This window comes from Macrobrachium nipponense, chromosome 34 (assembly GCF_015104395.2).
Source record: "Macrobrachium nipponense isolate FS-2020 chromosome 34, ASM1510439v2, whole genome shotgun sequence".
Lineage (NCBI taxonomy): Eukaryota > Metazoa > Arthropoda > Malacostraca > Decapoda > Palaemonidae > Macrobrachium > Macrobrachium nipponense.
Genome location: NC_061095.1, coordinates 8,411,219 through 8,436,526, shown reverse-complemented (window position 1 = coordinate 8,436,526; position 25,308 = coordinate 8,411,219). Strand labels below are relative to the sequence as shown.

At 37.2% G+C, this 25,308-nt stretch overlaps 1 protein-coding gene and 1 long non-coding RNA gene across 6 annotated transcripts in view; one reads left to right on the top strand and one right to left on the bottom strand.

The window, feature by feature from the left end:
• LOC135207876 (uncharacterized) overlaps positions 1-10,863 on the top strand; it is a 244,361-nt gene extending 233,498 nt beyond the window's left edge. The window contains exon 4 of the long non-coding RNA XR_010313075.1: positions 10,731-10,863. This is a non-coding gene — a long non-coding RNA (uncharacterized LOC135207876). The remainder of the gene's footprint in view (positions 1-10,730) is intronic.
• LOC135207875 (Krueppel-like factor 3) overlaps positions 2,842-25,308 on the bottom strand; it is a 203,039-nt gene continuing 180,572 nt past the window's right edge. For all 5 annotated transcript variants that reach the window (XM_064239772.1, XM_064239773.1, XM_064239769.1 and 2 more), the window contains 5 exons: positions 11,475-11,576; positions 10,806-10,989; positions 6,794-6,902; positions 4,984-5,354; positions 2,842-4,759 (listed from right to left, as the gene is read on the bottom strand). In XM_064239772.1, the coding sequence (XP_064095842.1) occupies positions 4,587-4,759; positions 4,984-5,354; positions 6,794-6,902; positions 10,806-10,989; positions 11,475-11,576 (939 nt within the window). In that variant the 3' untranslated portion in view covers positions 2,842-4,586. The remainder of the gene's footprint in view (positions 4,760-4,983; positions 5,355-6,793; positions 6,903-10,805; positions 10,990-11,474; positions 11,577-25,308) is intronic.

The window sequence follows — 25,308 nt, the reverse complement described above, 5'->3', positions numbered from 1 at the left end:
ATATTAAATTCAAATGGCGGGGAAATGGATGCCATCATTCCAAATACATAAACATTCTACTGGTACTACAGAGCGTACCTCAAAACAGTTTCAAATTACACAACTTTTTTTTTTTTTATCTGTTACGCCAAACTCTCAGAATTGAATTGAAAAAAAAAATGCCCTAAGATGACGAGAATTTTCTATTCTGCACTTAACATCAGACAACGTGATTCCATTACCTACTTTTTAAAACTAACCGTATAGGAAGACAGGGAATTGTTTCGGCGCGCGCACTCTAAAAGTGGCTTTTAAGATGCACGCTGCGAGCATTGCTCTCTCCAGTCGGTACAATGACGCCACTGCTTGGCTCTTCGTTAATTTAAACGTTAGAATTATATACAGTTATAATTAAATTTTCAAAACCAGAAAACCAAAACATTCATGCCAGGTAAAGGGGGAACTCTTTCCGATGACAAATACCTCTGAAATACATTGACATGTTGCAAGGAATGAAAAAATGTAATATGAAAAAATAGTAGACACTGAAAATAGAACATGAACAACTTTGTAATGGGTTACAAACACCATATGGTCACCCATTAGACGACGGCATCCCTACCCACAGCAGACAGAAACAAACATACACAGGCGAGGACATTTTGCAAACAGTTATTGTCTGAATATTGTTGGAACAGTCATTACTCTAACGACACAAATTCACATAAAATGGCTCTCAATAAAACTATGGTTTCTCAGTAGCTATTTTACCATCTGACTATTGAACGGCTATTGCTCTCAAGAACGTTTGTGCCTCTGAAGGAAAAGTCCGCCTTCGCTCATGCCGAAATACTTGCCAAAAAACGCTTTCGAAAAATGCCCTTTCGAGGAACGGCCTGTCGTTCGTCATTAGATTCAGCGCTGAGCGAAAAGTCCCAGTCCCGAAACAGGTTGCTCGAAATGACTTCAATAATTTACAACTCTGCTTCAGAAAATCTCAATCCCCAAAGTCTTGGAAAGGGATTTTTTAAAAGCAAAAACTTGTCAAGTTTTAAAAAGTTTTTCACAATGCCAAGAAAAAACTTGTCTGGGCCTAGAAACTGTTTTTCACAATTTTATTTTATAAAAACTGATCCATAAACAAAAATAAAAGCCTTGTTTCAGCACTGAGACTTATGACTTGGCGCAATCTCCAACATCAGAATTTCCACTTAACGAAACTTGACATCGTAACCTTAGGAATACTTCTAACACTTGAGACAATCTGTGCTCAACTCCACTATGTTCTTTTAAAGCTAATCTTACTGGGAAAACATACCTTGACTGCTGTGCATTTTCTGTTAACTCCGGAAACTAGCGATATATGACCTAACACGTTAAAACACCACATCCCTCACTAAATGCTCCGATCTAGACGCAATCTCTTGACTAAACTAGTTAATAACCCCAATACGGAGGACATTTCATCTAAACCTGTAAAGTGTAAATTGTAAAGAAAGAACCGAGCCCAAACTCGGGGCCCCTATCGTATTATTGTCCAAACGAATGTCTTGGAGAAAGGTTCTTGTCTATAAGGGAAAGATGGATTCAGCTCCTCTATTCTACCAATTCACTCATTTTCCAGTAGAAGTAATTGGCTGTAGTATACCGAAAATATGCGGTAAAATCAGCACATGATGTAAAAAGCATATGTGAACAGCTGAAATCTATACATGCAAAGGACCTGCTGGCCCTTCAGGAAATTGTGATTAGCAAAATATTCTGCCATTGTGCATAAGTGAATTCAAAATCGCAATACAAAATCTTTGAGTAGCGAGATCCTAAGCATCGAAGAGCAGCATATGACATACTATATATTTATAGAATAGGGAAAAAGGATTTTACGCGTCAAGTGGACAGTAGAAGGAAGACAAATGTAGACTAGGAAAATGAAGGAAGCTGACAAGAGAGAGATCTGATAGTTGGAGATATAGTTTTCAAAGTACTGAATTTGGCTACTTTGGCTACTTGAGTAAGAAGGTAGTTATAGCTGAATAAGAATTAGATAGTAGTTCTAGCTGCCTGTACTACAAATTGAAAAATTCAACACATGACTGGACGTTTTGCAAGTACTTATAGATAGCAAAATCCTAAACGATAAAATGCAAGACCGAAATGGTCTAAAAAGAAGAAAATGTGGTAAATATTTGCTTAGGTAAAACTGTTAACAAAGAAAACGCCAATTATGATTTTTTAATTCAAGAAGTCAGGAATGTCAGTTGGAAGTGTTTGTGTGACTTTGAGATAGACGTCAAAAAGTCAAAAGTGTCAGTTTATAAGTGTGTTTGTGTGAAGATGAAGCACTTGCGACTAAAGTAGTGTCTTCTGAGTGATATGGGAGAGGGGACGGATTGACGACAGACGTGAGTGCGCGCGGAAAGTTTGATGTAGTTCGTGATAGCCTGTGGCGAAGACAGTCATGATCGGGTGTGTCCAGAGCCTCTTTCTATAGAGCGGGTTTTGCATGCACACTCTTCAAAACGCCTCTGCAGAAGAAGCATCAATCAATCGTTCACGTAGTTTCCTGTTTATCGTTTTTCTTGATCGAGGAAATGAGATGAATAATGTCCAGTTATCAGGGGAAAACCTAATATTCCAAGATAAAATTGATGTCGTGGCAAGTATTTGGGTGTTAACGAAGGAAACAGGACAGAATAATGATAATGTAATTTGCCGTTTCAAAGGAAAACTGCGAACTGAATAGGTTCTTTCTGGCTAATGTTTTGTACTATACATATATCATACCCCTAGTGGGCTTTTTATATTTTTTTCCCTTTTAATGATTCAGACAAACGAGATAGATAAGTACAGTGAGAGAAATCACAGTTCTTTTGATTTATTCTTCCTAAACATATACAATTGGTGGAGAGAAAGTATTTTTTTATTTTTGTTGAATATAATTCTACCTACATCGAGCAAAAGGCTTCAACGAGGCCCGGTAGTCCAGTGGTCCCTAACCGAGTTCTGGGCAGATTCACCAGACAAACAAAAACAACTCGAGAAAAAAAAAATCCTTCACACTTCTATTTGGCAGAGAAAGAAAGATACTTTCCATAAACCAAAGGAACTTTTTAATTTGCTGACAGTTATCAGATTATCAATTTCATATAGATAAAATATATAGTACTTTATTCTCATTCCACGCAGCATATGAAAAAAAGATATTTTACTTTATTGTCTTTTAAATAATGCAAACAGAAGCGTGAAGACAGGGGGGGTGGGGGTGAATCGGCCGAGGCTACTTTCACGGGCTCGTCAGCTCAGCTATGGAAGATCTCGTATATATATAACACCGTTTCCATCACAAGGAAGTTGGAAGACTACTACATGCACTGGTTTTTTTTATCTATTTGTGCTTACAAATAGTATCACCTTTAAATTTTTTTTTAATGTTTCAAGCGTAAAAAACATGAACAAAAATGACCTCATCTTTTACGAAAAAAGCTGAGACGTCACAGGCCTAATTATTTGCCAATATGCAGACTTAAATGATAACTTTTTCAAAAATGTTAGTATTCGTAACTCCAATAGTTGACGAATGTGGAGCAATTAACTCTCAAGAAATTAAAATACACTCTCTATGGTAAGTCACAAGGCATCTGGAAGACAGCGGTTCAGTGTATAATGTCGGAATATATAATATATATTTATATATTGTCTTGCATGGAACGAAGAGTTACTTGCTGTGTACTCCTACGGTACAAAAAAAAAGCTTGCTTGCTTTTCCTTCGGTCTCTCAACCGTCAAGCAGAGAGTCCGATTTGATAGATTATAGTCAATTTTTTTTTTTTTAAATTCCCTCCTCTATCGTCCAAAATTTCTCGTAATATTAATTTTCCATTCACACACACTATCACTAGTGATACCACAGAGTTACAAAAGATCAGTCTTTTTCACACATCAAGGCGACAATATGTATTTTTTCTAAGTTAAACATATACTGTACAGTCTGACCGAAGATTTTTTCACGACCTTCGATAGGATTAACCGTTAGGTAAAAATTGACGACTCAATTCCTCCACCCTACTGGAGGACGTTCGGGACTGATTCTATATCAAGATCTTGAAAAGAGGGCGATGGGGAACTGGAAGACCAACGTTGGTACTGTTGTTGTTGTTGTTGTTGTTGTTCTTCATCCGAGGAGGACCTCAAGAAACAGATCTCGACCCACAAAATGCGGGGGTTACGGGAGGTTGGTTGGGGGGTTGGGGGGATATTCCCATCTGTTTCCCTTTTATAAAAAAGACACCACCATGTGACCGTCTGTTGAAACAACAGGTTATTTGTACATTTCCCCCTCTCCTTGGAGAAGGGGAAGAAAGGAGGAGACAGGATAAGGGAGGGGCAGAGAAAGAAGGGGTACTTGTTTTGGTTGTAATGGTGGAGACGCAACGGTCACCACCAGCGACTAATTGTTAAAACTTAAAGCTCCGATAGGCAAAGAGGAGACCTTTTCCTTATCCCCGCTATCGAGTTACACTTGGCACAAAGTTTTTCTCTTCTTCACTGTGTTAGTGTTCTAGTTCAAGATCTGACTTCACCTCGAAAGCCTCGAGGGCACCACTACTTCAGTGCCTCTTCATGTGAAGTGACAGATGGTCAGATCGCGAAAACGACCTTTGGCACAGTTGGCACTTGAATGGTTTCTGGCCGGTGTGTTTTCGATAGTGACGCGTTAATTCGTCCGATCTCGCGAACCTCCACATGCATCCGTCCCAGGTACACTGGTAGGGCTTTTCGCCTGTGGGACAAGAAATGCAAAACGTTAGGTACAATTAGGTGGTGGTTTTCTTTTGTTACCATACAAAATATTTCAACATCATCATGGCCTCTAACGCCGTGAGGGGGCTCTTATATTCTTGCGAGCTGTATCCTACTGCTCATTGCAGTTGTTGTTAATTTCATGCATACCTTCTTACAATGAGCACCACGTAAAACATAAACCTGAGCCGAAAGTGTTCTTACCTGTATGAGTTCGTTTATGGGCCTTCAGGTGAGAACTCTTCGTGTAGACTTTTTCGCAACCTTCGAAGTCGCACCTGTGCACTTTGCGTCTTCGCAGGGCGTCTGTGTAATCGGCCGGTGGGGGCGGAGGGCGCCCCGGTGGTCTAGCCCCTGCTGGTGGCGTTGGAGGAGACGAAGATGGCGACGACGAGGAGGAGATAAAAGAGTGAGAAGGCGAGAGGAGTGAGGCGGCAGCAGCCGCGGCCGCCACAGCAGCAGGAGAGGACATGGACACCGACACTGCCGAGGATAGGTGGGCGGCGGGCGGACCTGAGCTGGTTACGGGAGGTGGAGAAGGACTTTCACTCAAGGATCTTTTACCACATAACGCCCTGCAAGCGAGAGAGAGAGAGAGAGAGAGTAGGAGAACGCCTTTAGTAATAATAAGCCTCATAAGACAACAATGCAACTTAATAAGACAAATAGTCACCGGAAGCCAGACTGACTAACGTGTGTTGATAGCAAGATGGATCAGCGCTATAAATCAATCACCAAGCTGTTTTGTTTTCGAAATAGGTTTCCTGATCGCACACTTGTACAATTTAGGATGTGGGGGGGGATTATAAATTGTTACGCAAAAAGTTGGTTTAAAGTTAGGTGTCCAGTGAAACTGGATTGACGGAATCAGTGGTTTTATTGTAACATCTGACAATTTAAAACACCTGAGAGTTAGTAAGTTTGATTGACTTATATAATGGATTGCTCAACTGAACTGATTATTATTGGACGAATTTTTTGAACTCTTTTTAAGTTTAGATATAATTATGTTGGACGTTTCTGGAACTCTGAACATTTTAATATACGGTACAAATGGATCTTGAACATTTTAATTATATAATTATAGGACGATATTCTGAACAGCTTCATTTTTAATATTGGACATTTCTAGAACTCTTGACCAGATTCACTTTAAAGATATCTTTAATAATGTAAAGTAAGATATTAATAATGTAAAGTAAGATATCATGAGTATTATAAATAAAATACTGGACTCTTTACAAATTCTGAACACATTATTGGACGATTATCTGACCTATCCATTTTATTTTAATTATGTAAAATGCCGGACATTTGAGCCGACACTATTCTACTAACGTATTTTTAACAAAATTATACAAGATCTTTCTTGAAAATATTCAATATAATGTTGGATGTTTAAAGAACTTTTGATCACTGGATACTTATGATAACTGTATGATTTGACTAAAAATATTTTAATGTAGACAAAACAAATTTCAATGTAATTTTTATATAAGGTTCGATGTTTTGAACAGATTTCTTGCCACTGAATTTCCATTTTTAATATAATATACGATTTCTAGAACAGAAGAGTTTGTCAAAGATTGGTCTGGATGATTTTTACTTTGAACAAAACTTTAGATAATAATTTTTTCTATTAATATGCGAGTCATGGAAAACAACTAATTGAAGCATTTGTGCACCATTTAATTTTGAACGATTCTTAAAAATAGATTTCAAATTTATCAACAAACATAAGACAGAATTTGAAAAAAATATTTTTTTTAAATGAAAAGACTGTCTTTATATTTCAATAATGACGATCAAATGACAGTCATTCGAAGACACTCATTAAAATGAAAATACCAAATGTTTATAATGGCTATGTCACTATAAATGCAAAGAATGTGTTTTAATGATGATCAATGAGTCATTCGAAGACTCGTTGACCATTACATTAAATTTATTTAAAATGAAAAGACTACACGTTTATATTTCAATAATGGCTATGTCATCACTCTTGGAGACTTACAGTGAGGTTTCGTGTAATTTCTGTATATTTAGAAGCGTCGTCGTCCCGGTCCTCAAGGCTTCCAAACTAACGCTGAATGGGGCAACAGGGCTGGGCGGTGATTCACTCACTGTAAAGAAAGAGCATGAAAGCATTATTAATTAGCTGAAGCTATTGGTGGAAATATATGCGCAATGATCGTATACTCACCACATTTTCCCTTATTTCTTGCTCCAGTATAAAAATTATATTTTGTAGTTCACATAAATTTGTAAATAGCGTTATTACCGCTAAGAGGAAACCGATTTGATTTCAATTCAATGAAGATTAAACGGAAATTATTAGAAATTAGAATTTTGTCTATCTTTTGAAAATGAATAGAAATTAGAATTTTGACTATCTTTTGAAAATGAAAAAGTTGAAACTTCTTTAATTCAAAGATCAATTTTTTCGAAAATAGTTTATTCATTGAATTAAGAAAGTTCGGAATATTATGGAATTAGAAAATCTACGAATATCGCTGAAGTCGGTACAGATCTTGCTATTGATTGAATTAAAAGATTTTTTTCGAAGAAAAAAAAAGTTCGAAAAAGGTTTCATTGAATTAAAAATCAAGTTCCGAAGATTTGGATTAGAAAATATACGATATTCCCTGAATCAAAAAGATATTTTTCAAAGAAAAAAGTTTATTTCTTTGAATTAAAGAGAAAGTTCTAATATTATTGAAATTAAAATATATGCAGATTGCTTAAGTCTTTACAGATCTTTCTATTCATTGAATTAAAAATATATCTTTTTGAAAAAATTTTCATTGAATTAAAAAGAAAGTTCCGAAGATATAATATTGAATTAGAAATCATATGAAGATCGCTGAGCGGAAGTCATTACAGATCATGCTTTTTAGTTATGATGCGAGTTTTGAAAATTAATTTGATAATAGAATATGACAAATTTTTAAGTAACAGTGACTCGTAATTTGTCAAAAGATCAACTTTAGAAATAATTAACCTGACATTTAATCTACCCTGAACAGTCTTAGAATGCTATAAATCTTTCCATTCTATTAATATTAAAAAAGACAATTGATGAATGATTATCTTAAATACTCCAGTACTCTCAATTTACTTGTTGCAACTAGATTAAACTGATTTACCCTGATCTTTACAGCCATCCACAGTTATGTACAAGAAGGTTCATTTACTGTTGTCATATTATAAAAATGTCAGACTACACATTCAGACACATTATCAGTTTTGTGTTAATTATATTCCGTACTTGATTGTTATTACTATAAAACATTCACTATAAATTATACCACATCATTTGAAAGTCCTTATTTTCCTGCGTGATACATGTCTATCTTTCTCATCTACAGCTCCAGTAACTTCTGCAGGACTGCTTTGCTTCAGAATTTAGACTCGGTAGATGTTGACTTTTTCCTAGAAAGGTTTTTATTGCCTCTTCAGAATTAAGACTCGGTAGATGTTGACTTAGAAAGGTTTTTATTGCCTCAATGTCTTAAACTTGGGAGACAATATTCTACTTCCTTCTCTTTTTCTCACTATATATACACAAACTAAGAAGGACTTTTGTTAAAGTAACTTTATCATTATGAAAAACAAGATCTAACACTGCTCCTTCCTAACAACCTCAGTAACACATTGTGTACCGTTTAAAAAAGGTATTAGATATGTTGACATATCATTGCAGTAAATACTAAATATATAGACTTCAATCAAGTTAGCCATATCTACAAATAAATATTTATTTGTAGATATGGCTAACCTGATTGAAGTCTATATAGTATTTACTGCAATCAGGTTAGCCATATCTACAAATAAATTTATTTTTTACACTGAAATACCTACCTTACACACCATAACTACGAACACTATATTTTCCTAACTTTCTTGGAAACACTAAAATACCTAGATTAATTCCTACACTCCATATCTATAAATAAATTATTTTTTTCCAACTTTTAAACCACTGAAATATCTAGGTAATTAATCCTGCACCCCATATTTACAAAAACATTTCTTCACTCTATCTACAAGTAATTTTTTCCCAACTTTTTAAACCACTGAAATATCTAGGTAATTAATCCTACACCCCATATCTACAAATGATTTTTTCACTCTGAATTCCTACACCCTTATCTACCTACAAATAGGTATTTTTTCACACTATGAAATACCTAACTTTACTCCTTATAAGCCATTCCTAGTAGCAAACATTTTTTTTCACCATTTTCTACACTTTTCGAGTCTGGGGTGTAAAAAAAAAAAAAGAAAAAAAAAAAAAAAAGTCCAACATTACACCTGACACACTCCCTGAGCCCTCCCATTCCACGTAACAATAATGATGGGCATCTTGACCATTACCATTTGACAATGGCAGTGGCAAGAGGCTCCTCATCACTACCACTTTCTCCATTGCAGCCATTACGTGTGCCAGTGTATATGACCATTGATGCTCAGCCACACTATTATCAATCTTTGTTAACGATGAGTGGGCCTATTTTCTTTAATCCCTGGCTATTAATTAACCTTAAACCTGACACCTGCTACACTAATGAGACAAATCACTGACGCATCTTTTCTGCCACTTAAGTCTCTAGAATTTCTGACACATTGACCAAAGCAGCACAAAAATATCGATAACTTTGGCTAGATTTTTGGCCACATTGATCAAGGCAGCACATACATATCAATAATTTTGGTTTATCTTTAAAGTTCAACCGAACATTCTATTTCCAACTCGTACTGTTTTTTCACCAAAAACATAATTTTTTTTTCTACTAAATTATGCTAATGTTTAAAAATATCCGTAAAAAATAATAATTTTTTTTTTTTTTTTTTTTTTTACAAAATTATGCTAAATTTAAAAAGAATCTCTTATGACTTAAAAAATGCAATGCTAGGTAACAGAAGAAATATTACCAATTCTTTACAAAATCTACTAAAATCAGTACCATGTTTATCATTCTTGACCTAGCTGATTTGTTCAATACATGCTTTGATTAACAAGAATATTGAAAATGCAGCAAATAGTTTGTATGCCCCAAGAAATTCGGAATAAGTACCAAGCTGGTGAATGACCAAAACTGATTTTGTCTTACCACAAACCGCAAAATTACCATTATCTATTTACAACATCACTAAACTTCATCTTATATGTACGACGAAAGGCACAAACCTGGCCAAATTAAAAGTGATCTATAAAAATTGAAATTCTGTAAAACCTGACTTTGATCTCTGAACCTTCATAACGACTGCACGGATGGAAGGTTGGCCCCTGGGAAGAGGTCACAGAAAGAGGCCACCTTCTTGAACATGATTAATTGCAACACTTGCATTACATCCAACCAAATCATCTGAGCGAGGTCAAGATCTTTCTCTTCTTTTATCTTTTTATGGCTGACTCAACTAATATTCACTGGCGGTTTTATTAAATCTTGGCAATCATTTTAATTGGATTATGTGAAAAGAAAAAGACCTTTCTTTGATACGGTAAAAAGTGACTGCATTTACGTCGGAGAAGATATTCCGGGTACTTAATGAAAATCAAAGCTTAACTTTCACAGATCTCACACAGGCCTTCTACATGTTCTTAGGTACCAAATTTATAAACAGAAAATGAAATCTTAACTTTTACAGTAAGACATCAAAGACTTAATACACGTTCCTAGGTACCAAACTAGTATATATTCACTTTATCCAAAATTTATATAACAGGAAATGGATATCAAATCTTAAATTACAAAAACATCACAAAGACCCTCTACATCTTCCTAGGTAACAAACTATATATTCAATTTTTCCACCACAAAATGAAATCTTACTCAACTTACACAGACATCAAAGACCTATATGTTCCTAGGTACCAAACTATACGTATATATCCGATATTCAAATGACAAGAACACTGATCACTTGACTGTTCATTGTTGTTTCAGCTACACGAGCTCCATGAGAGAGTACCCAGTACTACCAAAATATTTACATCTTACGAAAAACATTTCATCACTCACCGGCTTTCAGTGAGAGGTCGAGGCCGAGAGACTGCAGGGCGAAGGATGGGAATGTGGGTACTTTGAGGACGACTCCAGGGTGATCCTTGAGCGTCTTGCAATTTGTGTGTTGAGAATCAGCTGACGTCTTCGTGGTCCTTACGCTAAGGTCCACTGGTTCCACCTGCTCAGGGGGAACCTCAGCCTAAATAGTACCCGGGAGACAACAATGGATAAGTACAAAAATGGGCAAGTACTTAAATAGGCATATATTTCATCCACTATATATTTCATATATTGGTAATAGAAGCCTCATTAAAAAAATCTAGGTTAATATGAACACAGTAAATTAATGATAGGTCGGCCTGGCAGTATATACAGATGCAGAAATAGAAACATTTCGTAGTACCCTGATCACTATAATTGTTAGGGTAAAATCATACATAAGGATATAACTGACCTACTACTGGCAAAACGTAGCAATAAAAGATGAAATGTCGAAACTGAAACTGTATAAAACCCTGATATTAATTTTTAGTCCACGAAAAAGTAGTCTCTTTTGGACGGATAATATTCAATTACAAGAACTGGTACTGATTCTGTCTAAATATCCCAGCAACCTCTGACCTAAATGACTATGAGGAACTTGCCCTATGATAGACTTGCAAAAGGCGATAAATATGTACTCACCTCCTTGGATGTCATATTAGGATGCATGGTTGAACGCTTAGCTGGGGCTGGTACCTTAAGCAGCACTGGGGCACAGCTAACGCCCTCGCTCACGCCAACACGCTGAAAAGAACATTAAGACACTTCATTAAATAACGCTCGTTCATCCGTTTTCCAAAACATCAAATTAAGAGCATCGATCTACTCGCTAATTAAATTATTTAGCTGATAACAAAAACCATCAACACACTCAAATCAAAAAGAAAATATCAAAGATTACGTAATCTCTTGAATCCACAAATTAAACAACCACTCCACAAAATAAATAACTGTACTCTGGAATTAAACTGATTGTTTTTATTTCAAAATCATTTCCTAATTATATTTCAAACGCGTTTTTATTTCAACTGAATACACAAATTGGTTATCAACCAGTTGGTTCTAAACCAGTTGGTTCTACTACACATGAATATCAACTAGTACGTTCTATAAAATTATTTGGAGAAAAAATGCGTGTACTGAATATAACATTAATATCATCACAAACAAAAACACACTTCCCTTTGGTTATTATACTCGTACTCTAAAGTCGAATGTGCAGCAGTGGTGGTATAAAAAGGTAGAAAAAAAAGTAGTAGTTTATATTCGTATCACATGTGGCGTAAAATTTGGCATTAAACAATTTAACTAGACCAGAGAACAGTCTTGAAAACTATATATTATATAAACTAATTTTATTTCTCATCAGCTTTTTAACTTTCCTACAGTAATTCATAGGAATAAACAACACTGGGGAGATGAGCAAATTTACATTCTCTCTCTCTCTGAAAAAAAAAAAAGGCCTTGGAGTTTATATAAGTGTTCTTTATTCCTATAAATTACTGTAGATATAAACTGCAAGGCCTTTTTTTTTTTTTTTTTTTTTTTTTTTGAGAGAGAGAGAGAGAGAAAATGTAAATTGCTCATCTCCTCAGTGTTCTTTATTCCTATAAATTACTGTAGAGGAGATGAGCAATTTACATTCTCTCTCTCTCTCTCTCTCTCTCTCTCTCTCTCTCTCGGAAAAAAAAAAAAAAAAAAAAAGGCCTTGCAGTTTATAATGAACACCCTAATTTTTCAAGATTACGCATCAACTCTGCCGATGATTGATTATCTGGCGCAATCCCATTCCCTTTCATCTTTTGTGCCAGGTCTGCCATGCACAATGGAGGGACGTCCTTGCGCGACGTGGCCACAATGGGACATCCCACAACCGTCGTCGTTTCATACGGACACGGAGTCGGGAGGAGCTATTTTTAAAGCAGCCTCACTCGAGGGTTGAACTCTGGTGGAAATCAGTCTTTTCCGGAAACTTTCAAGTATTCTCAGATATACTTGGAATTTTTGTATTTATTGCATAATAGAACTCACAAAGATAATGAACTACTATCCAGAAACACTTAAGTATTCTCAGGTATACTTGGAATTTTGTATTTAAGTGTTCTCAGATATACTTGGAATTTTGTATTTATTGCATAATAGAACTTACTACAATTAGGAACTATTTTCCATAAGCTCTTTACTTGGAATTTTGTATTTATTGTACAATAGAATTTACTACAATAACGAACTAGTCAGCTTAAAACTATACATCAAAATCGCTATATCTACATTTAAGCCTGCTAGTGCAATTTTGTATTTATTGCACAATAGAACTTAAAATTATACACCAAAATTGCTATATGTCCATTTAAGGCTGCTAATGCAACAATGAAAATGACGTCGATATTTTGTATCCTATATCTACTTTTTCCCGGCCCTGGTCTCAAATTCTAGGAATTTGTTTAGTTTAATATCTTTAACTATTACCTGCATCCGCCTATTTTTTCGCTGACAGAATTCAATTTTAATTAAAATGCCGATGGGCTGAATATCCCCTTGAGAGGACTTGAACAGTTTATCACGGACTAGGATGTTCATTCTTGAACATTAAGAATTTTCTTTTTGTTTTTCTTAGAAAGGAGGTCTCGCCAACAGAATGCAAATGACAGTGATTAACGACGAGTTTTCATTGTCTCGACTTAAAAAAATCTAATTATTCTGACTGCGTCCAGACAAAAGGATACGCTATCAAGATTTATACGATTATAAGATATTGAATAAATACTCTTAAATCTAACTCGATGCAGTTCGAGATATACGAGAGGTTTATCAACCGTTTCTTTTACATCAACTTCTTGATTATTTCGTCACATTGCTCTTATGCATATTCTGTCTTGAATGAGGATACTTCCGAGATAGAGGAAGAAGAAATCACTAAGTACTATCCCCGACAATAGGTGAGGAAGGTTGTCGACGTAATAGCCCAGACAGTAATGACCAGAGTCAATGTATACTTTGACTCTGGTAATGACCATCATTGTCGTCATTACGATCCTATAGAGCCGCTGGATAACGACCAGTTCCTCAGCTTGAAGTCTCTGGACTGTAAATTTGACGAGTGTTTCTGGTCTTTATAGATAGACGGACATAGATAATTATTTTCGTGTGAATTTCAATTCCGCTAGATAATCGTAAAAAAACTTACTCCTTAACTTTTACTTCAAGGTTCGAGGTTTAACAATTATCTGTAAAATGTATGGTTCTCCAAAAGATGACAATAGAATACTGTGGTAAAATGTATGGTTCTCCAAAAGATGATGACATAATACTGTGGTAAAATGGTTCTCCAAAAGATGACAATATAATACTGTTCAATGTTCATCCCTCTATACTTTCATGGCATGGACAAGGGCAACCATTTGCAAGTTCACTCAACGTAAAACTGAGCAAAAAGTCTCTCCAGTACAATAATTATATTACTTTATAATGGTTTTTCATGTTTCTTAATATATACATTTATGGTCATATAAAAAATAAATAAAAGCAAGACCACGATGGTTTTGCTAAAGTAGCCTCGAATATATAAAATATAACAAACACCAATATACCAAAGAGTCACGTCATTTTTAACATAAACCTCAATCTTCCATCGTCTTTTATTAACTACCATCACGGCATCCTACAGTTATGTCTCTCTCTCTCTCTCTCTCTCTCTCTCTCTCTCTCTCTCTCTCTCTCTCTCTCTCTCTCTCTCTCCCAGAACCTTTCACAAAACGTAACCGATAAATGGCTAAGAAAATAACTAAAAATACTCGTCATACATAATTCAAATATAAAAAGTAAACTACGTAGCAATGAGTCGTAGGCGGCGTTACCCATAGCCGAAACTCCTCTTTCTCTACAATAGAAACAAAAATAAAAAGCACAATATCCACATTTTTCAATACCTATTAAATCACGATGCAAAACTGACCATCAAAATCCCCCTTCTGCGTCAGGAGACTCCTAACGGGAATCATGTCACGCCCTTCGGTCTCTATAAAGAGATTGCCTCCTTCCCGAAGCCCCTTCCAAGCCCCAAAGCCTCACGGGGTATCGCGGCATGCGTGAGGAAGGGTCTGTCGGGGCATGGCCCTTATTGAATATTTTCACCTTCGATACCACCAGATACTATCTTGAAATAGTAATTATGCATACAGGAGGGTCGTTAGGGAGCACGCTTCCTCGCATGATCGCATGGGGATACCTTTCTAAAATTAAAAGATAAGAAATGAAATGATTTTCTGAAAAACCTGCAGCAGGAAAAGGAAGGAAAGAGAGAGAGAGAGAGAGAGAGAGAGAGAGAGAGAGAGAGAGAGAGAGAGAGAGAGAGAGAGAGATCTCGGGTTAGTAATGAGAAAAGCGTTTTCTCAGCTACAATACGTATTGCCGCATTTTCTTCATTAATTCCGATTTCACACAGTCCCGTGGCTGACCATGGTAACATCAGCTTTCTGCATAGCTAAATAGGAGGTAGTGTTGAGAAGGGCTATACCCCACTGGCTGGATGATGCCAGGTAAAATTTGATCGGTTTTATGAAGTACCTTAATATTGCTCAATAATATTATTAATAATAATCCCCCAGTACTTATTACTGAATAACAGCATTTACAATACACATTACTCCTGCATAACAATTCTGAATCACATTATTGCACAATATAATTTTCAACACTAAATAAAGAATACATACTACTAAGGCATTAAGGAAAACCCTATTATTGCATATGTAATATAATATTTTCTCATTGACTAAATAATAATTATGATACACATATGACTACTACATAATAGTAAATCCTATTATTACATAAATATAGATAAGGAACTTGAGCCCACAAAATGTACCTTTGGAATGAACACTCGTTAAATATAACCTACGTTCTTTTTATACCCTATTATTGCATGATATCATTTACATGGTATAATTTGAAGTAGATAACGAACTTGGACCCACAAAATGTACACTTGGTAAATACAGCCTCCCCTCGTCCCCCAAACAACGCGCCCCGCAACCCCCCCCCCCCTTTTTTTTTTTCTTTTTATAGTGCCTTAGCCCACTCTGCCAGCCGGATATACTGGATAGAAAATATACTTTATCTTCGCAGGGAAGCTGCAACGCTCGGGAAAGTCTATATATGTATGAGCACCTGACGCCCAAGGACCCGGGGAGACGAGGACACGAACACGACCTTGACTAGAGAGATATTTCGTTGACTGACTAACTGCCAAGCCCCTACATAGTAACTACAAGAAAAAAAAAATGACTGGATATTATTAAACGGTGTTCCGGCTATTTCTTCCGGAACTCAAGGTGGCCTGTTCATGTACGACTCATTTCTTAACATTCAAAATGGGTGGAGTTTTCCCCATTGGAATTCCAGTCACATTCTACAACTAATGAAGGAAATTCTCTCTCTCTCTGTGTGTGTGTGTGTGTGTGTGTGTGTGTGTGTGTGTGTGTGTGTGTGTGTGTGTGTCCTGAGGATTTTCGATGTTAAATATTTGGTTACCCAAAACCGAGTGGTCATTACAAATGAATAAAATTTTCTCTCTCTCTCTCTCTCTCTCTCTCTCTCTCTCTCTCTCTCTCTCTCTCTCTCTCTCTGAGGATTTTCGCTATCAAAATTATTTACCCGAATCGTTATCGAAAAATTCATAGAAGTTAAATATCGCAACATTAATGACTAGTATAGTATTCTGGGATTACTTAACTGACAGTAACTAGTGACTTATATCAAGCATAGAAGAGAAACCCACAACCAACATTTACATTCTTAATGTTAACGTTCCTTGAACATTAAAATTAGCAGCAGCATTAAACGGCCATAATTATCTTGTTGACGTTATATACTAGGAAGGAGCTAATTGCACTGCGCGTCCTCCATCATAATGAAAATTTGTTTAAACAAATCTTAATTCCAAGAATTTAAAAAAATATTTAAATTTGTGACGACAACCACGGAAGGACAACCACCGCTCTTATCGTCAAATTTCTATTTACGGATTCAACAAACGATCGGAGCAGTCCATCCGAATGCTAATATAATGAGAGCCGAGGGATTCTTAATTTCCATCGGATGCAATCACTATGTAAATACAGAAATGCCGATCTGCTTCTTGTATGGAAAAAAAATCACTTATGCTGAGGAAAAAAAAGAAGAAGAAAAGTCTTAGGAATTTCCCAAGACTACTTAGAAAACAAGTATAATTGGCTAATCTCAAGAGTTATTTTATACATATATACCTTGCAAAAATCACAACGTATACATAACTTAATACACATAATTTATATAAGGTAATCTACCTTCAGAATTAGTTCCTCGCTGGACGAGAGGTTTTCGCGCTCGGCTACGGCTACCAATCTGGAGGTCAGAAGTTCGATTCTCTGCCAACGCGGAATCAGAGGAATTTATTTCTGGTGATGTAAAATAATTTTTCGATATAATGTGGTTCGGATCCCACAATAAGCTGTAGGTCCCGTTGCTACGGACCAATTGGTTTCTAGCCACGCAAAAATATCTAATCGTTCGGGCCCGCCCGAAGAGAGCTGTTAATCAGCTCAGTGGTTTGGTTAAACTAAGATATACTTAACTTTACCTTCAGAATTTAACCCCACCGGTCTCCCAGTCGCTAGATCCTGCCACTTTTTGAGCATACGTTATTCAAACCGACATTTAGGAAACGCCCAAAATGATGTGCGGTGTCCATTTCAAATCCGGGACTTTAAAATGAGCTAGATATAATTCAGCCAGAACACAGGGCACCCAGCCATTAAAAAAAAATAAAATCCTGTACAACAATCTAAATAATTTTTTTTTCAAGTAGCCACTCCAGATACCAACACTCCCCCAAGAAAAAAAAAAAAAACTTGCTATAAGTCCAATAAAGAGACGCCCCATAAACCAACAACTGCTATACCTCAAGGACGCGCTTCAAACGAACACTTTCTGGCGGTTTCTTATCAAGAATGGAAAAACGAAAACCTGCGGACGCAAGCAAAAGTCCGCAGAGCGAACAACCGCAAAACCTTCGCGGACGTCGAAAGAATCGGTCGCAAAAATGTCGTTTAGAAATGGAAACTTGCGAAGGCGGCCTCTTCTAACCGCTAAGAGGACGGTGATCCAAGAGAGAGACGCATCTCACCACCCTCTATGACGTCATGCATAGGATCACGACCTTCCTGGCGGTACGAGTGCATATCCTGCAGAGCATCCTGCTGGTGCTGATTGATCTGCCCGCCCATACTCCCTCCTGCCCCCGGGCCCGTGCCCCGACCTCCTCCTCATAGCTTGATGCCCCCCTTCGCCTCCTCCTCCTCCTCCTCCTCCCTCCTCCTACTACTACTACTACTACTACTACTACTACTACACTACTACTACCCTTTAAGCACCTCCTACTTAAGGAAAAGCGGGTCCACGATGCCATTTATACCTGTCTAGTTTTTTTTCTATGAAGGTACGTTTCTCCCAATGAGGCAGTGAAGGATAAAAACAATTATGTGCTTTTATTATAACTAAAAAAAATACCCACCGTAATCACTTAGAAGAAGACCTATGTAGGGTAAACGACCAAATGACCATCATTTCACTCGATATCTAATTGCTGACAACAATGCAATTACATCTTCAAGCATAACCATTCAAAAGATTGAGACTTAATCTTATGAATGGTATGCTTAAAGATGTAATTGTATTGTTTCACCAATTAAATATCGAGTGAAAAAAAAAATCGGTCATTTCGAGTGAAATGGTGGCCATTTGGTCGTTTACCCTAATATCAAAACTTCTATACTTCGAGATATTTCTTACAAGGGGAAATCTCTGAACTTTCCCCATTTTCGAGAAACAGCCAGCTGGTCATCCCGACCATTTCTGAAACTTTCCCAAAATCAAAAAAGACCCCAACAAAAAAAAAAACCTTTCCATTTCCATGGCGTCGCTGTGAAAGGCTGCGGTCTCAACTTCTTCGATACGGCTGTAAAGATCAGCAAAGTATTTCCGAACCGTTTTCTTCTGTTCTCAATCTTCTTCGACCGGAAGAGACCATCATAAACTTTCGACACATTAGTTGCTTTTGATGCCATGTTAGGCACCACAGATACTGAACCCAATTGAGTCGCAATCATAGAGTTTCGAAGTTTCTTGCGACAAAGTCAAAATTCTCGGAAATACTTCAGTGATGTCAGTCAGAGCTTAAGGATCAATTATTGTATACCTAAAACACATCCGGTTGGAATATTATCTATTGAAATATTATTATACTATCGGTCAAATGTTAAAGGGACGCACTTAATTTCCAAACCTGCTAAGATTGATTCAATTATACAATTCACAAATTTCCTCTTGACAAAAACACACAGAGAGAGAGAGAGAGAGAGAGAGAGAGGAGAGAGAGAGAGATTTGTTAACGTCATCCACCTTCCAGTCTCAGACTCCAGTTTTTCTATTGTTTCCTTGATTAAGTGGGAACGACCCAACACCATGTAAGGTTACTTAAGGTCACCCATATCTAAATACATATCCAAACTAATTTTTAAGACCACGACCACAAGCCTAACTTCAGAACAACGTGTTTTGGTTCGTGTATTCCTCCATTTAAGGTAAAAAAAAAAGACCTGTAAGCGATTAGAATTCTTTTTTTAAACTAAATTATGCTTGCTGAAACTATGAAAAAGCAATCATGAGTTAGGTGTAGGTTTACTTACGTTCCTGAAGTGCAACTACACTACATTTGTCAGTCAATAGGAATGAGCAAGTTTGTGTACACAACGAGTTTAATTCTGATCAGTTTATTATGAGTTCTCTTAAGAAACTAATTACAATATCATGTCGGCATTCAACGACGTTTAAAAATAGAAACAGGAAGAAAGATAAAACAAAGGGCGCAGTATAATGTGTTATAGGGTGTGTAATGCTATTCCAGTAATTACGAAGTTAAGGTTGTAAAATATGCACAGCTAAAAATGCACGAAAAAAATTGATAACTCTTAATATTATCCGAGACACCCCTAATTTAGTGTAATTAATGGTTTTTAAATATTTAACGGCAATATAAAGTAAAGCAAGTAAATTAGGTATTGTTGAACAAAATTTGTCGGAATTCTTGGCATCCTTGACTGACTTTTTTTTTTAACTCGCTTCACAGTGCAGTGTCTCATTCAGGGAATTGATTCTCTCTCTCTCTCTCTCTCTCTCTCTCTCTCTCTCTCTCTCTCTCTCTCTCTCTCAGCTGGCTGAAACTAAAACCCCCCCAAGAAAAAGAGTAATGTCCTTTTACAACTACGTTGCATATAACTTTGTTTTTTGATTGAATGGAAGTTTTCAATTAGCTGTGTTCGTACCCTTAAAAACTTCACAAAGGTCTAGATTTTATCCAACAAAATTATACCTCTCTCTCTCTCTCTCTCTCTCTCTCTCTCCTACAAGAGCACACGCGCACGAACACACACACACACGCACAAACACCCCTTCGTCGAAATAAACGACAGATCGTCCATGGAACTGACGAGGAAAAACCGACGACAGGTTCCCTCTCTAATTAATTGGAACTCGTTGGCCAAACTTCTAATGTGCGCCTCCCATCAGTAATCCGATCACAAAATGTCCCTCGTGAGGGAAAAATTCTTATTTCTCTCCAGCGAATTAGATGCGCTCGCCTTCTATAACCTAGTTGGTTCAATTTAAGAATGTCTCAGATTTGGAGAATCGGTTTTAGAAGGTCTCATTTCAAAGGGACGAAATGGGAACCGTATATCCAGGACAATCCAGGTTTAATTAGTTTCTCAATCAACGCAAACGCTCTCATTTTTAATATAACACTTCTCTTTCCTAATACCCACCCTTCTCAAGTAATAAAGTAAACCAGTCAATTATTTTCCACATAAGACCCCTACTCTCTCTCTCTTCTCCTCCTCTCTTCTCTCTCTCTCTCTCTCTCTCTCTCTCTCTCATTTTTATGAAATGGTTCTTATCCGCATATTCTATAAGCACTGAAGCATAAGCTTACACGCTATTATATTGTATCCGGGAGTGAATGCGAGTAATGGCGCGGTAATTAACAATGGTTCAATTTTGAACATAAAAGGTGGTATTGGGCTGGGGGGGGGGGCAGAACAGTAAGAGCGAGGGAGTGAGAGGAATGCACTGTAATTAATAGAGAGAGAGATGAGAGAGGAGAGAAGAGAAGGATGGGGGACTACTAGATAAGGAATAAGGGTTGGATAGGGGATAAGGAAGTAAACAAGGGAAGGTGGGGGAGGGGGGTGGGGTGTTTCACGAAGGATACAAGGCCAAAACAGTTGGTTGACGGGTGGGGCCGAGTTGAACCCAACCCCCAAACCAATTTTGGACTGCAACTTCCCTTAACTACCGCTAATTCTCTTTCCCTTCCAACCGATTCGAGCGCGCCTGCGCGCCCAAGGAGCAGCACTTGCATAAATGCGCATGTACCCCTATCTCTAGGTGCGGGGGCCGCCATCAGCAGCCACCATATTTACGTACCACTATCATTTGGCAAAGTGCACCGTTATCGCCGATGCAATTTTCCTAATACGAAATTCACACGCGGTGAGAAGAGGCTGTTAGCAAAAACCACATGGTCCTCCATCAAATGATATCTATTTTAGGAGACAGAATTCACAGGGTTACCATTGTTTCTTCTGCGTTTCCTTTTCCTCCTCCTCCTCCTCCTCTACTTCAGTCCTTCAGTCCTTCCTCTCAATTTTGTCCTTCGACCTTCACTGTACATCCTCTTGAGCGTTTTGAAAACGAATTCACTTCCTAATAATTTTCAGATATCTCTCAATGCCCTTTGTTATGGCGATTACTTCGGGCATAACATCTGGGAAACTGATGAGATGATGAATAAAGAAGAAAAGCATTAAACAGAAAGAAAAAAGAACGACCCAATGGTAGAAAAATTTGCTTCTTCAACCTCCGTTCACAGATATATTATTTTTTTGTCCTTTTCATGTATTTTGCTGCCAGAACTATACAATATAAGGTGATGTCACCTCAGCAAAGATTTAAAATGATCTGAAATCATATACCAACTATATTAATGCTGTATGAATCCACAAGGAGTCTTGTACTAAAACCCATTTTTAAGTATAAAAGTAATACTACGATATAAAACTCCTACCTTGAATCTAGCCAGGGGACAGGTATTACCAAATGACATAAGCCCAAAGATTTTCCCTAGTATCTTAATATGAGTGATTTCATTTCAGATAACTTTTTTTTATTTTATTTTTATTTTTAGCTGAAGGATTTTTTTCAAAGCTGAAGGGATGGAGAATGGAGACTTACCAGCGTTTTCAGATACATACGGAAGTACAGCCCCATTGATCACCTGCTTCGGTGGTTTTGTAATATATCGTAAACCATCGTAAATCAAGAGAAAAATGACACTATGTGAAGCGTGGACTGGATTCGCATGTGTTAAAACTTGGTCCAATGAAGCATGAAGACATAACAGCTCAGATTTGAGAAAAAATATATATAAAATGAGAGAGAGAGAGAGAGAGAGAGAGAGAGAGAGAGAGAGAGAGAGAGAGAGAGAGAGAGAGAGAGAGAGAGATTTCAGACCTTGATGCTTTTTATGTAAGGAGATTTATTTATAAAGAAAGGAAATTTTGATTTGACAAAAGATCGAGAGTACTGCTATTGATGGATACCGAATTTCATAAGAATCTTATAATTCTGAAAAATATAAGCTTCTTTTTATGGTCAAACTTTCGAATAATGCACTGGATCCTACATTAATGAAAACGCATAAAATGAACGTAATTTAATAATTGGCTTTCCTGAAAGCTACTTTAAAAGCAACAAACAATCAACTAACAGCATATTGCCTAATAACGTTATAAATGATTACCAAGCAATAATGTACCGAATGAAACAAAAAGTAATATTACAAAAAGAAAAAAATCAATAATTTTTAATTTTTCTAACATACAAACCTCAAGTTGTTCATACGGCGTAGGTCGCGTTCACAAGCAAAATTCTGAGTAATGAACGAAGGATTGTATTTGTGAAGGAACAAAAGTCACATTCAAATTGGAATCAAAAGACCATAAAAATCGCTCTGCGCACGCGCCGATCACAGGGACCCTTGAAACACGAGCACACAACAGCATCTTCATTAACAGCGCCGATGATCAAATCACCAGAGCCTCGTAATGTTCTTAATGACCATGAAAGCTCTCTATAAAGTCCAGGAAGTGTCTCTATCATGAAGCCAATGCCGTGATGAACCTTTAGATTGCCAGACCGTGATCGTAATAACTACGATTACATTCTTGACGCTCGAAATGTAGCTCTGGCTATATGGCCATGCAACGTTTGCCTGCGAGATCGTGCATTAGAGAGAGTGACGCGTGCAATTAGTGACAGGTTTGTAATCAATACCTGGAATTCTGCGGTGAGCGGCATGACAGGATTTTAAAATTAGCTCTTCAAGAATGCGGAATAAATTAAGGTGTCTTGCGGAGAACAGGCTTTAAAATCAACTCGAGAGATTCTGAGGTATTAAGAATACATTAGGATGCATCAGCATAAACGTTTAAAGGTGTAATTTTATTGCAGTATGTAGTTAGCAACTTGTAACTTATAATTTTAAAACCGAATTCACGTGAAAATTAAAGAGAAATATACACTGCATAAGTGAGCGTGTTAACCCGGCATTTGTTATGAGAATGAATTCGATCATACAACTAGCAGGTAAATATTATTGCTATTAATGTTCCATACTGACAGCTGACCATGAAGGAGGCAAATTATTCATAAAACGTGAAAGTCCCCAGCCATGAATTGTACAGATTTAGCCAGCTATGTTTTGTTGTAATAATCTCTCGCGCGTACAAGACCGTGCGTCAGTAATTTTTTTTAAGTAGGGGGAATGGCGGAGGGGATTAGAGGATCATCAGCAAGGCGCAACCTTTGCCAGGAACGGTAACAAGAAACAAAAGACAGACGGAACAGTAGCATCACATGACTAACATCCCAAACCCCCATAACAATCGCGTCCCAGAACATCGATCACAATTGCATGTCTATGAGAGCGACAGCAAATAACAGACGACTGAACTTAATCAGGGGCAGAGGGAATCGGATCCCGAAGGGTATGGCTGGGGGAAGCAGGGGGTACGTTGATGGGGGAGGGGGAGGCAGGGAGGGAGTCGGACCCCACGGGATGGAGAAGGGGAGGGGGAAGGGGGGGGGGATGATTCGAACATCCTCATGATCATGACGTTGACAATAATGATGATGGATTTTTAACGACGGATGTATAAATTTTCGATATTCTATTCTTGGCATTCAAGGGCCCGCCCTCTCTCTCTCTCTCTCTCTCTCTCTCTCTCTCTCTCACAAATACTTGTTGTACTTGTGTACATGACACACAGTCAAAGGTAAATGACGGAGCACTCCCACAAAAGCTGCATAAATCGAACAAAAGGTAAACAATAAGTCAGAATCTGTCTCCTGTATCCGAGTCCACACCCAAGGCTTCGCAGGATTTGAAGAAAGAAAGAGAGAAAAAAAGGGCGGTGGCCTTGCGAGATGAATCGAAGTTATTATTGCCATCCACAATAGCCTTAACTCGGATGAGCGAGATAATTAAAGGAAGAATCTATCCAGATCTCCCAATGTCCCACTGCGGTCGTGACAACTCCGACCACGGAGATCTCCAGCAAGGCCTTTGGAATACGAGTTTTTTTTTTTCTTTTTCTTTTTGTCTTGATCGGGAATACGGGAAAAAATACGGTGGGAATAAGGGAAAAAATACGGTGGGAATAAGGGAAAAAATACGGTGGGAATACGGGAAAAAATACGGTGGGAATAAGGGAAAAAATACGGTGATATGGGACGCATAACGGGGAGGAGATAAGAGAGAGATTTTAATTGTATCTTTCGTTAGACATTTGGTTTTTGTCATGCTATAACCACCGGATAAAGCAAGGACAAGAATACTGTGTTTGCGTGTTACAGAGAGAGAGAGAGAGAGAGAGAGAGAGAGAGAGAGAGAGAGAGAGAGAGAGGAGAGAGAGAGCTAGATAGCTTTCTAATTCACTTCATCACTTTAATTTCTACACACTCGTCCTTTTACATAATCATATTTAAAATAAAATGTGTCCACGATATAGCAAATTAAATCTGTGAATGGAACCGTTCATATGAAATTACAGAATACTAAAGAAAAAGTATATTTCCTAGTTCATATACCAAAAACACTTCGCACTAAAATATTTTCACCAAATGACATTTAAATAGTAAAAGTTACTAAAAAAACCTCATAATTCAAATACAATTATTGAGATTATTTTACGAAATTTGCCATTGGATATAGAAACAAACTAACCTTTAAAAAAAATCTTGTTCTTCTAAGCATGAACTCGAACGTCTAGCATAAAAATAAACCGTACTTGTATTTACTAGCCGTCTATAACTTTAA